A 12,433-nucleotide genomic window follows, 5' to 3' on the forward strand; every position below is an offset into this window, starting at 1 on the left:
TTCTATATTAGTATGGTCTAAATCGGAATTTTTGTTATCAGTAGAGATGTCTGCTTTATCTGATCTATTTTGGTTTTCCTTATCATTTATGTTATTATTTGATGGCACAATTTTCTGTTCAACTTCCTGCTTGGCTACTTCTTCTACCTCGTTCAGTTTAGTTTTTTCCTCCTCTTCTTCCTTAGCCTTTCTGGCAGCTTCCTCTCTCTTAGCCTTAAGATCAGCTTCTTCTTTAGCTTTTCTAGACGCTTCCTCTTGCTTAGCTTTCTTTTCAGCTTCCTGCTTTGCTTTTCTTTCAGCATCTTCTCGTTTCGCTTTAAGATCTGCTTCTTCCTTAGCTTTTCTTTCAGAATCTTCTCGTTTCGCTTTAAGATCTGCTTCTTCCTTAGCTTTCTTTTCAGCTGCTGCTTCCTTTGCTCGTCGCTCAGATTCCTGTTTAGCTTTGAGCTCTGCTGCTTCTTTTGCTCGTCGCTCAGATTCCTGTTTAGCTTTGAGTTCTGCTGCTTGCTTGGCCTCGCGCTCTGCCGCTTTCTTTTTTCTTTAGTTCAATTTCTTTCTTTGTATCCTCTAGCTTCTTCTTTGCCATAGCGATTTCATTAAGTTTTGCTTGAACTGAATCGGCCTCCTGTTTTCTAAGATGCATCTTATTTACTAAATATTTCTTTGCTGATTCAATCACTCCCGTACCACCAGCATGGCCCTTCTGTGTAGAAAGCGTGTACGCTGCCATGGTTGCGATAACACCTACTGTTACCCCAACAATAAGTATCTTGCTATATCTTCCTTTTAAAAACATCCTCCTTGTGTATATGTTTTGTATATATAAGCGTGCTTTTGTTGCTAAGTTTACTTGTTTGTTTGTTTGTTTCTCCTCTACTCTCTTGGAAAAAACATTCACCTCTTTAGCAGGATCCTCCTCTTTTACAGTAGCTTTAGATTTACTAAGCAGGCCATGGTGTGATACACGTACCGGTTTCTTTTTTGATTGTGCAGAGACTTGCTCTATCTGTTTTTTCTCTAGTAGATCAGTAAGTCCGCTTTCTGATAACTGATTTTGTTTATTAATACCTGGTGTATTAAGATCATTACTATCATTATTTGGAATGGCCGCAGCATTTATTGGCTTGTCTGTGCCTTTTTTCCCTCTTTTTCCTTTATTAGGCTCTTCGCTTTTCCGCTTTTCTACTTTTTTCTTTTCTTTATCCTTGCTTTTAACACTGTCAAGTTCCTTAAGAATCATTATCGCCTCCTTTTGCCTTGCTTCGATCTGTTTCTTGTTTCTTTTGAATTCATCTATGATTTCCTTTTTAGTGCTTCGAACTGTAATCCTACTAACCCCCAGCTTATTTAATATTGCACACAGCTCTATTTTAGTCAACCTATTTGGGTCCTTTGCTCTTCTAGTCATTTTAACCATTTACAAGAATAAACAAAATGAAAATCAAAATAGTATTATATTTAAATTAAAGATCTGGATCAATTATAAAGGGTCTAAAATTAATAGATGAAACTATGGTGGTCTTTCTTGCCTCAAAGTACACTTCCAAAATACAATGAAAGTACTCTAAAAATAGCATAATATTTCGAAAAACAAAATTTTGTGTTATTTCATGATATCCTATGGTTGTGTGGGGGTTTTCTGATTGATATAACCCGAAATATAGATAATTTCATAAATAGATGTGTTGATTTATTTAATACTTATATTTGCATATGCCTATTTAAAGAACTATTTTTCTAAAATAAATTATATTTCATAATTGAATATAGCCACTGTAATAATAATAGTCATATAGCAGAAGTAATTTTAAGTTTATGTGCAAAGCAGGAATTTAAAATAAAAAGCCATTCGAGGCTTACGGACAGAGGATATTATACAGCTGGGGTAGAGCAGCAGAGCCAAGCACTGCCTTATAAATAGCAGACAGATTGGAGTAGCCGTTTATTTAATAATAGGTGTACTGGCTGTGTACATGAGGATTGCACTGTACTGTCTGCTTACAGTAAATCATTACTAAACATATGTATATGTAATTGATACAGCGGCTTACCGCGAGTTGAGGTCCAGCTTACTACACAGATATCGCATATATATTACGCCTATGCCAGTGATATAGTATAATCCAATACAGCGAAGTTATAAGCAGTGTGCTGTGGTAGAGGTACAGGAAGGGGAATTCATGTACGCGCTAGTGCCTTATTAAGTCGGTGCAGACTACGCAGCGGTTCTAAATGTTAGATGTACAAGCATCAAGGGAAAAAGTAACATGCGTCGAATTACCTAATAAAAAGATTGGAGCATAATCTAACCCATATGGCTCCCCCGAAGGGATGTGATAGTAGAAGACCCCGCCCGAGTGTCGAATTGTCGGGTTCTCCTGCACCTCTCAGCACACCACTTATAACTTCACTGCACCAGAAAGAGAAGCAGCTCTCCGGGACACTGAAACTCAGAATGCGAGGCCTTTAAATACCTTCAAAAAATAATTAATTTGTCTAAGTATGGTAGAGAGACATGCATTATACGCATCTAGATCCATTTAAATTAAACTTAAGGGTAATTGCATGAATTATAAGGATCTATCGTAAGAATAGACTAAATATATGGCAATATATCGGTGTATAGGCATATTAAAAAGAGTGTTTACAGAGAGTGCGCAGTAAGGCTGGTTATACTTAGACGTATTCCTGGTACATCAAGTGTTATAGTGGCAAATAAGTAATAGATATACTCTGTTCTGTGATATAATTAACGTTATTTTTATTTTATTTCCATGTTTTTTATATTTTTAGATTCTTTAGTATTATAGAATATGCTGTATAAATCAGAATATGTTGAAATAGTGAATAATTTGCTTTAGTACAGTTGAGCACGTTTTTGTATAGGCTAGGAGGGGGTTCTGTGTTTACATTTTGTATAGCCTTTTATAATTTATTCCGTTTTATGCATTATGGCATAGAAGATGGTGTATAAACTTGTTTATTTGATGGAAGGCCCTAGAGAAATGCTTTTTATATTTTCTTTTCTAATAAAAACTTGGTTTAGCTACTTGAATAACAGGTGATTATAAAATATTTTTATTCGGCTAATTTTACTTGCACTTTCATTACAGTTTAAGGCATATAATAGAAGCAGACAATGGGAATAAACTGAAATTTATAATCTTACGATTATCCAATAGTAAATTTTGAAATTTATCAAATTTACAAATCATATTTATATACGTATTTAATTGGCTGAATTGTTTAGCCACATGTAAAGGTATAAAAATACAAATACCCAATAAAAAGTGCTAATCAAAAAGCCTGAAACACCAAATACAACCACTAATAAAAGAGTATTTTAAGTATAAAAAGATGCATCTATTACAGCTGCAATAGAAGGTATAGATTTTTGCAGCGCATGTGCAAAGAGGTATGCATAATAGATAACAATATGCATTTTTTGTACATTTCAGAGGCGAAGAGCAAACATAGTATTTCGGGTTATTTATACACTGGCTTTACTAAAAGTGAATAGTTTTCTATTGGCTTCTAACAGAGTTTTTTATTTGTTACTGGTGGTTATTGAAGATTGCCTTTAACTACTATTATATATAACTCGAATTTTCTAAATACAGACGGCAAATTTACAAAGTGCGATTTTTTACTACATTAATCGCTATAAATTGTTTCTTTATTAATACTATTTTGATGTTTATTTAAGCACTACAATACTTACATTGGATAAAGGATCCATTACACTTCTTTAAAAAGCTTAGATTAATTTATTGAAAGAACTTCTGCAATTCACACGCCAGGACATTCGGTTATTTTTCATTTATTTTTTTGCTGTATAATAGATGCAAGTTATTATTACATCCAGTAATTCGAAGTTAACACATGAAACTAAAGAGCTGTTGTTAGACATTGAAGGATTGTTTCCGGGAGCCACGCCAATTCCGCGTAAAAAAAGAAACTTTGCACAGTTCTTAAAAGAAGAAGTAACTGAGGAAGAGGCCATGATCATACGATTAGACCAGGTAGACAGCTCTTATAGGCGTCTTCTGTTTATAAAAAAAGATGCAGAGAACAATCTTACGACAAGCACATATTCTATTGTATCGTATACGCTTTCTAGACGGCTAGGCGGGGCTGTTGACTCCGGCCATATGCCAGAGCTGTCTATAAACAACTTTGAAGACACAGAAAACGACATGCGGTTTATAAAGGATATAGAATCAGTGTACAGCACTGAAGAGCCAGACTTTGAAGGGCGGCAGCTAGTGTCCTTTACAAAGAAAAGAGGATTTATTCTATGCAGAAAGCACAGATATATTGTCCGGCTGCCAGAGGACAGTACAAAAGAGGAAACTGTTCGTCTAGATGAAATAGGACCCAGGCTTTCTCTAAAACTGCAAACAGTGGACATTAATGAAAACTATATATTTAGACATACAAAGAATATTAAGCTAAAAGACTAAAGAATAAAAAAAAGAAGCATAGAATACACAAAAACGGAGCCTATGAAAACTTGTGCTATACCTTGCCATTAGAGTGCACTTTTTCCATAGTGCCAGCTCCAGAGCGATCTAAGCAGCTTTTTATCAAAGAAGCCTATCATCTTCTTTGTTTTGAAACAACAATAGCTTTTCAATTTTTTGTCTCCTGTGAGAACCCCAATTAGAATAGAAAAAAGTGACAGATCGCCCCTCAAAAAAGAACCAATAAAATGCAAAAATACATATAAAAAGCCATCATTGTGCAATTTAGATTTTATATCTTAAAATAGAAGATAAAAACGATTCGTTTATCTAGTTTCTCTGATTAGATTAAAGATAAATAGGATAAAACCCGAATGGAATAAGAAATGAGAATAAGAAAAGAAATTATAATGTTATTTATTTTATTTACTGCATTGTATGCTAGTGCAGCACTGTCCTCCGCGGATGAGATAGGCCCAGATGGTAAAAATCCAGAGCAAGAAAATCCACAGGAAGAAAAACCAGGCATCTTTAAAAGAATTGGCAATTTTATAAAAAGGACATATTTAAGAATTAAAAACTCCTTTAAGAAAAAGAAATCTGACAATAAAGACGTAGCTTCAAAGCAGCCAGAAACTGGAAGTGTAAATGAAGAATCATTTGTAATGGTTGGATCTGTTCAGCCTATAAATAATTCAACAGAAAAGTCATCTATGAAAGAAAACGCTCCAACTGAAAAAGATCAGCCACCAGCAAACACACCAAGTAAGACAAACGAGGATAAAGACAAAGAAAAAAACCCAGCTGAGGAGGCTAAAACCCCAGGAGACGAAACCAAAAACCCAGCTGAGGAGGCTAAAACCCCAGGAGACGAAACCAAAAAACCTGGAGAGGAGGCTAAAACCCCAGGAGACGAAACCAAAAAACCTGGAGAGGAAATGGGATCTAATCCGAAACAACCAGTAGCAGGTGAAAAACCACAGGCATAGCATAATTGTATAGCGTTAAAAAATCATAGCACACCATAGCGGTTTACTTACAATGCGGTTTCTGGCTATGTAAGTATAGTAAAGTCCGGCGTTTAGCAGGGGGCAAAGACTTATATGAAACAAATAAATATATTATTGGTTTATTTTTGTGATTTATGTCTCATACGCCTATTGGGCATTGAACATTTAAATATGTAATTTCTCCGTACTTTTCATTCAAATGCGATTTACAAAGGGAATATTTGTACTTTTAATACTTTCTCTTTATATATGCAAGCCATACATGAAAAATAAAGCAAAACAGGCCAAAAGAAGAAAAGTTAGAAGAAATAGTTTGAAAGTGACCGGAAACATTCTTCATCTTACAATATAAGCAGAATACGCGCAGTGTAAATTAAATGAAATACCAAAGTTTGCTGAAATATAGCGAGAAAGATTAGAAATATAATGAATTGCTAGAATTCCTGGACAAAGTGTCCTTTAAGAGAAAAGTACCCTGAATTCGGGTTAGTAAAATTTAGTAGATTGTTAATTATGTTCTAATAAGAAAAGACGGGGCAGCATGCTACTTTCTATAAAGTGTCCAATTATGTGCAGCATATTATAGATATAACAGGAATTGCTATAGGTTTTTATTAAGTATGAAGGTTACAGGTTTTTTGTGTATATTGGCACTTTAAACAGAATGTAGACTGGAGTTTATATATAAATCCATGGTAATAGTATTTATATAGAGATGTAATCTAAAATGCACAAAATTAAGTGCTTATTTGTAATGTATAAATATTATACTATCTCTAATTACAACAGTTCAATCCATGTGTCTGTGCATGAGTGATTTAATTTAGATGAAACTTCAAGCACACTACAACATAGCATTCTTCAAATCTCACTAGCATCACCCCATGTAAATTTTTGATGTTTTTTTGTAGAACATATTTTTATAAATATGTACATAATTTTAAATAAGTGTGAAGACATTGTATTTTATAATTATGTAATAAGTTTTTATAGAAAATGTGAGAATTCATAGACCTATTGCTTGATTCAATACTGGCAGCATTAAGACAAACAGCCGCATTTAATGCAAGAATGCAAAATATAGCCACAAAATCATATGAATATGCGGAAAAGCCATCTTGTCTATTTACACAATATACAATATATATAAGCCAATAGCAAAACTAAAAATGCAGATGCCAAGTTCTTTAAGCATTTTGAACTATCCAAGTTTTAAGCCAATTATATAGGAATTTCTATGTGAGTTACGCAACATTTTGATCGTCTTTTATGACTCTTCACAAAAGCATCTTTAAGAACATGCTAAATCTACTCAAATCAGATTTAAATGTATTTAAACAAATTACTGGGTGCGCAGTGTATTTAGTGTTCTTTTTGTTAGAAGATACTTAATTGAATAGAGCGCCAAAGATGGAAAATATATGCACCAAAATATTATTATATGTGCACTTAAATAGGCACAATAAATAAATATTGTATTCTGTTAATTCACCATTAGTATTATATAACCCGAAATTATTATTAAGCATAGAAATAATCTTCAGCCGCTTGGTACAATATTTATTATTCATTAACCATTGATGTGTTATATATATTTATTTGGATTAAAAGCATAAAATAGTACAACAATACTATAGAAAGACTTCGCTTGAACAGTTGCGATTTGTATAAATACGTTTGAGGTATTTAATAAATAGTTAAATGCTTAGTAATAGAATATTCATCGTATTATAGTATAAAGGTTTATGCTATAATATATAATTTGGTATGTGTATAAAACACCTATAATTATCTATGCTCCATTCTCTAAGAGATGTACATCTGTGGATTAAACATTTTCTTAATTGTACACTACTGAAATATTAAACTTCTTAGCCACTATTAGCACATATATAAATTTAGATAGACTAAATTTAAAATAATCAGTAAAGAACCATAAAGTTATAATAATGAAGAGTACATACAAAACATATACTTAAAAAAGCGCACTTTATATAAAAGTCAATATAAAATAGGACATTCTGCCTAATAAATAAAAAAGCTTTAAGACAAAAATTATTTAGAAAAAGGATGTTAAGTATAAAATGTAGTGTGAACCACTATCCCGCACTATTAAGAATATTGTGATTGGAGAATTGCACACGCCTTGAATAGTCTACCGTGGAAACTAAGACAAAGTCACATTGGTATACAATCGCAATGGAAGACTATATGCATATAAATGCACTCCATTGCAGAAATGTCTTAAACACTCTGCTTGCAACTGCAGGGGGATAAACATTTTCTCTTTTTATAGAATTCTAAAATATAAAAGAGAAATTTTTTTATACCCATGGCTTTTTTTTTAAATACTCTGCTTATGATGAGAACCTAAGATAGCTTAGAAGTGATGACACATCAATATAAACTACAACGGTTACTGAGGCACTTTGTTTTAACATCATACAATAACATATTGCTTTATAATCTCCTGCCCTGTGCTTAGATTGCGGCTGTATTTCTTCTTTCATTTTTTCTCTTTTTCATGCAAATGAAGTACATTACAGACTGCCTTTACTATAAAAATAAGCCGATATATTCAACGTATATATACAGCGAGACTTCACGGAAGGGCGCTATTGTGTATAAAGGTGCGGAGATAGAAACAACAGGCACATTTTCTATATCCCAAAAAGAAAACAGACTAATAGCTGGAAACTATAATAACATAGTAGTCATAGACCTAGAACGGGCATCTGCGCCGTACACCATCTATGACAATAAAATAATAAACTATAACCATACCGAGTATGAAGGAACTATATATTCAGTCGGCCTGGGGTGCTATACAGAAATTAACACAAAAACCGGAGATATCACTTGGCACCAGTATTTCTGCAATGGAGAAAAGTGCATACACGATATTCTTTCTGTGGCAGTAGACAAACAGCACATTTACATAGGGTGCGACATTGGGTGCTTATCATATATCGATAGAAACACGCATAGTGTGCTAGAAACACATAGCTTTTCAGGCGGAATAACTTGGCTTTGTGTTCTTTCTGCTGCGAATGGGCATAGTTATAGTGGACTAGAAGTAGGAACATATATGGGAGAATACGCAATAATTTCAGAAAGAAAAATACTACTGCAAAAGAGCACAGGATCTATTATATGGAGGATAAACAGAGTAGAAATTGAGGGGGCAGTATACAATGTTATAGCACAGTCATATGACGGGATAGGCATATACACAGAAGATCTAATACTTATTAAACACATACCAACTACAGATCTAGTGTATACTGTAGAAATAGACAAGGATAGAAGGAAGCTTCTAGGATATAATTATTATACAGGAGAGATCCAGAGTACTGATCTATTCAACATAAAATAGGAATAAATAAGATAGAATTTCGGGTTATTTCAAGCTATATATCCTATTAAAAAGTTTAAAGAATAATGATATTATGCATAGATTGTTAGTCAAATACAAAGATAATAATGTAAAAATAGAGAAAATACCTAAAAATCAGAAACAAAATAAAGTTATGTGGCGACACCACCACTCAAATAGAAGCCCCGAGGGCGATCTGTCTGTGCGTCATCTCGTGCTGTGATCTCGCCAAAGCAAAGGCCGGAATCTCTGAATCAGTATATCAACTTCCGACTATTTAACCGGAGCTCTTCCCCTAATTTAGGGGGAGACTCAGGGAAGCATCGACGGCTTAACTTCAGCGCCAGGCCTAACACAGCAGCGCCCTTGGACTCCGTATCCGCGCAGGCTTGGGCCGCTTCCTAAAGACAATAAAGAGCTCTCCGCTTTCACTTTCTTTACTCTCTTGGCTACGTAGCAGGACGGCAGTGGCGTAACTCCTTGTGAGTACGTCAAGTTATAATTTCAATAATTTTTAACTCCTAAGAACCACTAGATTTTAAATATTAGTGCTGATAATGAACAGTTCAATATTAAAGAAAAATGCAAAGTTTTGTTTATAAGCACATTGCAATATTATAGAACTCTACCTCTATGCGTAGTTAATCGCTTGCTTTAGAAAGTTTAATCTAATATCCCAAACCGATCAAATGATCCAGTATTCCTATATATATTAGCTATTTCCAATATAGTGAGGTAACACAATGATACAGCAAGCATCTATCACAAATGATGCGCTCTTAAGGTATAAATAGGGCAGAAGGCATGAAAATTATGAGTATAAAGAGAATCATGCAGAGCAGAACAAAATATTCTATTGCGGTTATATGCTGTTTAGTAGGCAGTGCTTGCCTAGGGATAGTCAGTGCATCGTATGTAGATACAAACCACAATGAAAGAGAAAGGAGACAAGGATCAGACTTTAGCTATATTATGAACGAGTTGGAAAATAACTCAGATATAGCTGATAATATTGTGAAATCCTTTATGGAGATGCATAAAGAGTTAAAAAATAGAAACGAGCTAACAGGCCAGCTATCACGGCAGCTGAATGCTGAAGGTGCAACAACAATAAATTCAAAATATCCACAGCCTGAAATAAGGCCCAGTCAAAGCACTTCTACAGTGGAGTCAGAGGATGAAAAAATAATCAAAAACTCATTGGCACTTCTCGCAGGAAACTTCCTAAGAGTAGATAACTGCCGAGTGTGCTGTACATGTATACAAATATCATCAGGCATGATTGGTGGAATTAAATCTAGCTCTCGGTGCTGTAAGCAGTTTATAGATGAAATTGAAAGAATTCTTAATGAGCACTGCACACCAGCAATAAATGGAGAAAATGCAAATACACCCGATGGAATTATAAACAGGCTATTTAACAAGAATAATATAGGTGGGTTTGTAGTGTCTGATATAGTCAAGAGAATTGTTGACATTCCAGCTACCCGCACAATGCTTAAAACTTACCTTATTGTCTTACTGGACTCAATCCTAATGGATATGTGCAACAGGTATGACTGTGATATGTGCCGAGCCCTCTATCAGGGAAATGGATTTATGATTTACCGAGTTGTCAGAGCAGTGAGTCAGCACACACAAGAGAGAGAAAGCCTTTCTCTTAATGGCGGGATGTCCATGCTTATGAGAAACTTAGGGTCTCTTGAGGAAGTGCACCAACTTCTTCTGGCTCTTAACAGCGTATTTACGTTAGTAAATCTAAACACAAGTGCCTTCAATATTTTCAATAATAATGCATTCATAGTTAGAAATAAAACATTAAATGAGACTATAAAGCCTGCAGAAGTGCTCTCTAAAGTTCTTCAGAATGTGCTGGGTCTTTCTGTTGTTCTAAATATTGCAAATGGAATAGGCGTTTACTGCTTTATGCAGCAGAACGGTGGTTTAATCCCAATTCCAAATATCTATAATATGAGCACTATGGTATATGATGCAGTTAAAACCGCTGGTGTAAATACAACTAATATTATACAATATATAAGAGAATACACTGGGGGCAACTCAGAAGTAGAGCAAGGGGTTCTCCATACATTACAAAGTAGTGGGGTTTGGCTTGACAGTACAATAAACGCACAGGCAAATCTTGAGTTAACACACCAAATCCCTATTACGATTAAAATTAAATCAGATCCTAGCAGTCTTGTAAACAGCCCGAAATCATTCTCTACTGTTCAGACAGCATGTAAACAGAGCGGAAATGCACAGGGTGCATATGCGCCTGTACAATACAGCATACAATCCCGCTCCAACCCAAATCCCGGGGTTTATTCTAGCTGCAATAATACAGATTCATACTCTGCCTTCTGCCAAAAGAAAACCAAGCTTTCTGGAATGGCAGACCACCTTGCAAAAGCTTTAAACAACTGCGGCACACAGCAAGAGTTACAGATGCCCTCTAAACCAAAGGGAATTCTCAAAAATGGACAGAACACAAGAAGAGTACACTTCCAAGAGCCCCCATGCAAAAGTTCAGAACAAAGCATCAACTATTTATTCACACAAAATGGACATCAGGTGCCAATAAATAATAACCACTTAGTTATGTCAGCATTTGCTCCATATCATCAATTAGAAGGTGGAAGGCAACCCCCGCGGCCTGCAGTTCATAGTGGTGTAACAGTGCCTGTTGTAGATAGCAGAGCGCATGTAGCAAGATCTATTCCTACTAGCGCTCCTCAAGGCAGTGCTAATAAGCAAGGGTTTCGGCCAATCAACAAACAGCCAGTAACAGGAGGGCGCTCTAAACTACACGCACCAACACCATTATATCCTGTCCAAAATTCTGGTTCTAACACCTATGGGTACCACTAAAATAATAGCTAATAAATAGTAAATGTAACTCTTTCTTTTCATGCATAAATGCATTATCCATATTTATTACATTAAATTGCCAATACTATACGCGCAATGGGCCTAATTTATCAAAGATGGGTCTATAATAGACTCTTCTATTTTCCAGAACAAATATTTATCCATTATTAGACATTTTCCTAAATGGGGAAATTTCATGCCTATAAATACATATGCTAATTTGTTTTTTAGCTAGAGATGGACAAGTACTTTGTAGTAAGTGGCTTAGTTTATATTAAGTTGGCTGAGGCAGATTCTTAGTATCATCTAGTCCGGTTACATGTGTAGCAGATGGCGCACTGCACACACTAAAATCACCGCCGGCTCTACTATAGAGGACCATTTGGTGTGGGGGCCATGCTCATTGATGGCCCCGTTTTATTTTAACCTCTTTGTAATATATAAGCAGCAATACACAATGTGTACCTCGAAATATATAGATGTGCTGGTTCTAATAGACTTCTTGAAAAACTCATAAATAGATTATAATATCTCTATTATATAATGTGAACTATGCATGATTTATTAAAATAAAATATTATTTATGCCTTACATATAATGCTACCAGTTGTTTTCTTAGGAAAAGGCATTCTTAAACTTTGACTTTTATTGAATCTTGTATACGTATTTACAGTCCGTATAAGCAATTTAATTTATGTTGACTTGTTGTGCCA

General features: G+C 34.8%; 7 protein-coding genes across 7 annotated transcripts; 6 read left to right on the plus strand and 1 right to left on the minus strand.

The window, feature by feature from the left end:
• Positions 1-46: 46 nt before the first annotated feature.
• Positions 47-544, plus strand: NEPG_00704 (uncharacterized protein; the record flags this gene model as incomplete). Its single annotated transcript, XM_013203081.1, has 1 exon — positions 47-544. One exon carries the CDS (start codon positions 47-49, stop codon positions 542-544), a length of 498 nt encoding a protein of 165 aa, XP_013058535.1.
• Positions 485-1,417, minus strand: NEPG_00705 (uncharacterized protein; the record flags this gene model as incomplete). Its single annotated transcript, XM_013203082.1, has 1 exon — positions 485-1,417. The coding sequence occupies one exon, from the start codon at positions 1,415-1,417 to the stop codon at positions 485-487; it is 933 nt and encodes a 310-aa protein (XP_013058536.1).
• Positions 1,418-3,842: 2,425 nt separating this feature from the next.
• Positions 3,843-4,720, plus strand: NEPG_00706 (uncharacterized protein; the record flags this gene model as incomplete). Its single annotated transcript, XM_013203083.1, has 1 exon — positions 3,843-4,720. The coding sequence occupies one exon, from the start codon at positions 3,843-3,845 to the stop codon at positions 4,461-4,463; it is 621 nt and encodes a 206-aa protein (XP_013058537.1). The 3' UTR covers positions 4,464-4,720.
• Positions 4,721-4,849: 129 nt separating this feature from the next.
• NEPG_00707 (uncharacterized protein) lies at positions 4,850-5,560 on the plus strand (the record flags this gene model as incomplete). The annotated part of the gene is made up of 1 exon (XM_013203084.1): positions 4,850-5,560. One exon carries the CDS (start codon positions 4,850-4,852, stop codon positions 5,450-5,452), a length of 603 nt encoding a protein of 200 aa, XP_013058538.1. The 3' UTR covers positions 5,453-5,560.
• Positions 5,561-5,672: 112 nt separating this feature from the next.
• On the plus strand, positions 5,673-6,071 carry NEPG_00708 (uncharacterized protein; the record flags this gene model as incomplete). The annotated part of the gene is made up of 1 exon (XM_013203085.1): positions 5,673-6,071. The coding sequence occupies one exon, from the start codon at positions 5,673-5,675 to the stop codon at positions 5,823-5,825; it is 153 nt and encodes a 50-aa protein (XP_013058539.1). The 3' UTR covers positions 5,826-6,071.
• Positions 6,072-7,973: 1,902 nt separating this feature from the next.
• NEPG_00709 (uncharacterized protein) lies at positions 7,974-8,874 on the plus strand. Its single transcript, XM_013203086.1, has one exon. It carries the CDS (start codon positions 7,998-8,000, stop codon positions 8,847-8,849), a length of 852 nt encoding a protein of 283 aa, XP_013058540.1. The 5' UTR covers positions 7,974-7,997; the 3' UTR covers positions 8,850-8,874.
• Positions 8,875-9,662: 788 nt separating this feature from the next.
• Positions 9,663-11,720, plus strand: NEPG_00710 (uncharacterized protein; the record flags this gene model as incomplete). Its single annotated transcript, XM_013203087.1, has 1 exon — positions 9,663-11,720. The coding sequence occupies one exon, from the start codon at positions 9,663-9,665 to the stop codon at positions 11,718-11,720; it is 2,058 nt and encodes a 685-aa protein (XP_013058541.1).
• Between the last annotated feature and the right edge of the window lie 713 nt (positions 11,721-12,433).

The sequence above is a fragment of the Nematocida parisii genome (genome assembly GCF_000250985.1).
Source record: "Nematocida parisii ERTm1 unplaced genomic scaffold supercont1.2, whole genome shotgun sequence".
Taxonomy (NCBI): Eukaryota; Fungi; Microsporidia; genus Nematocida; species Nematocida parisii.

What these genes read in the sequence shown, in the direction of transcription:
- NEPG_00709 (XM_013203086.1), top strand. Translation starts at nt 7,998, where the DNA reads ATGCAAATGAAGTACATTACAGACTGCCTTTACTATAAAAATAAGCCG.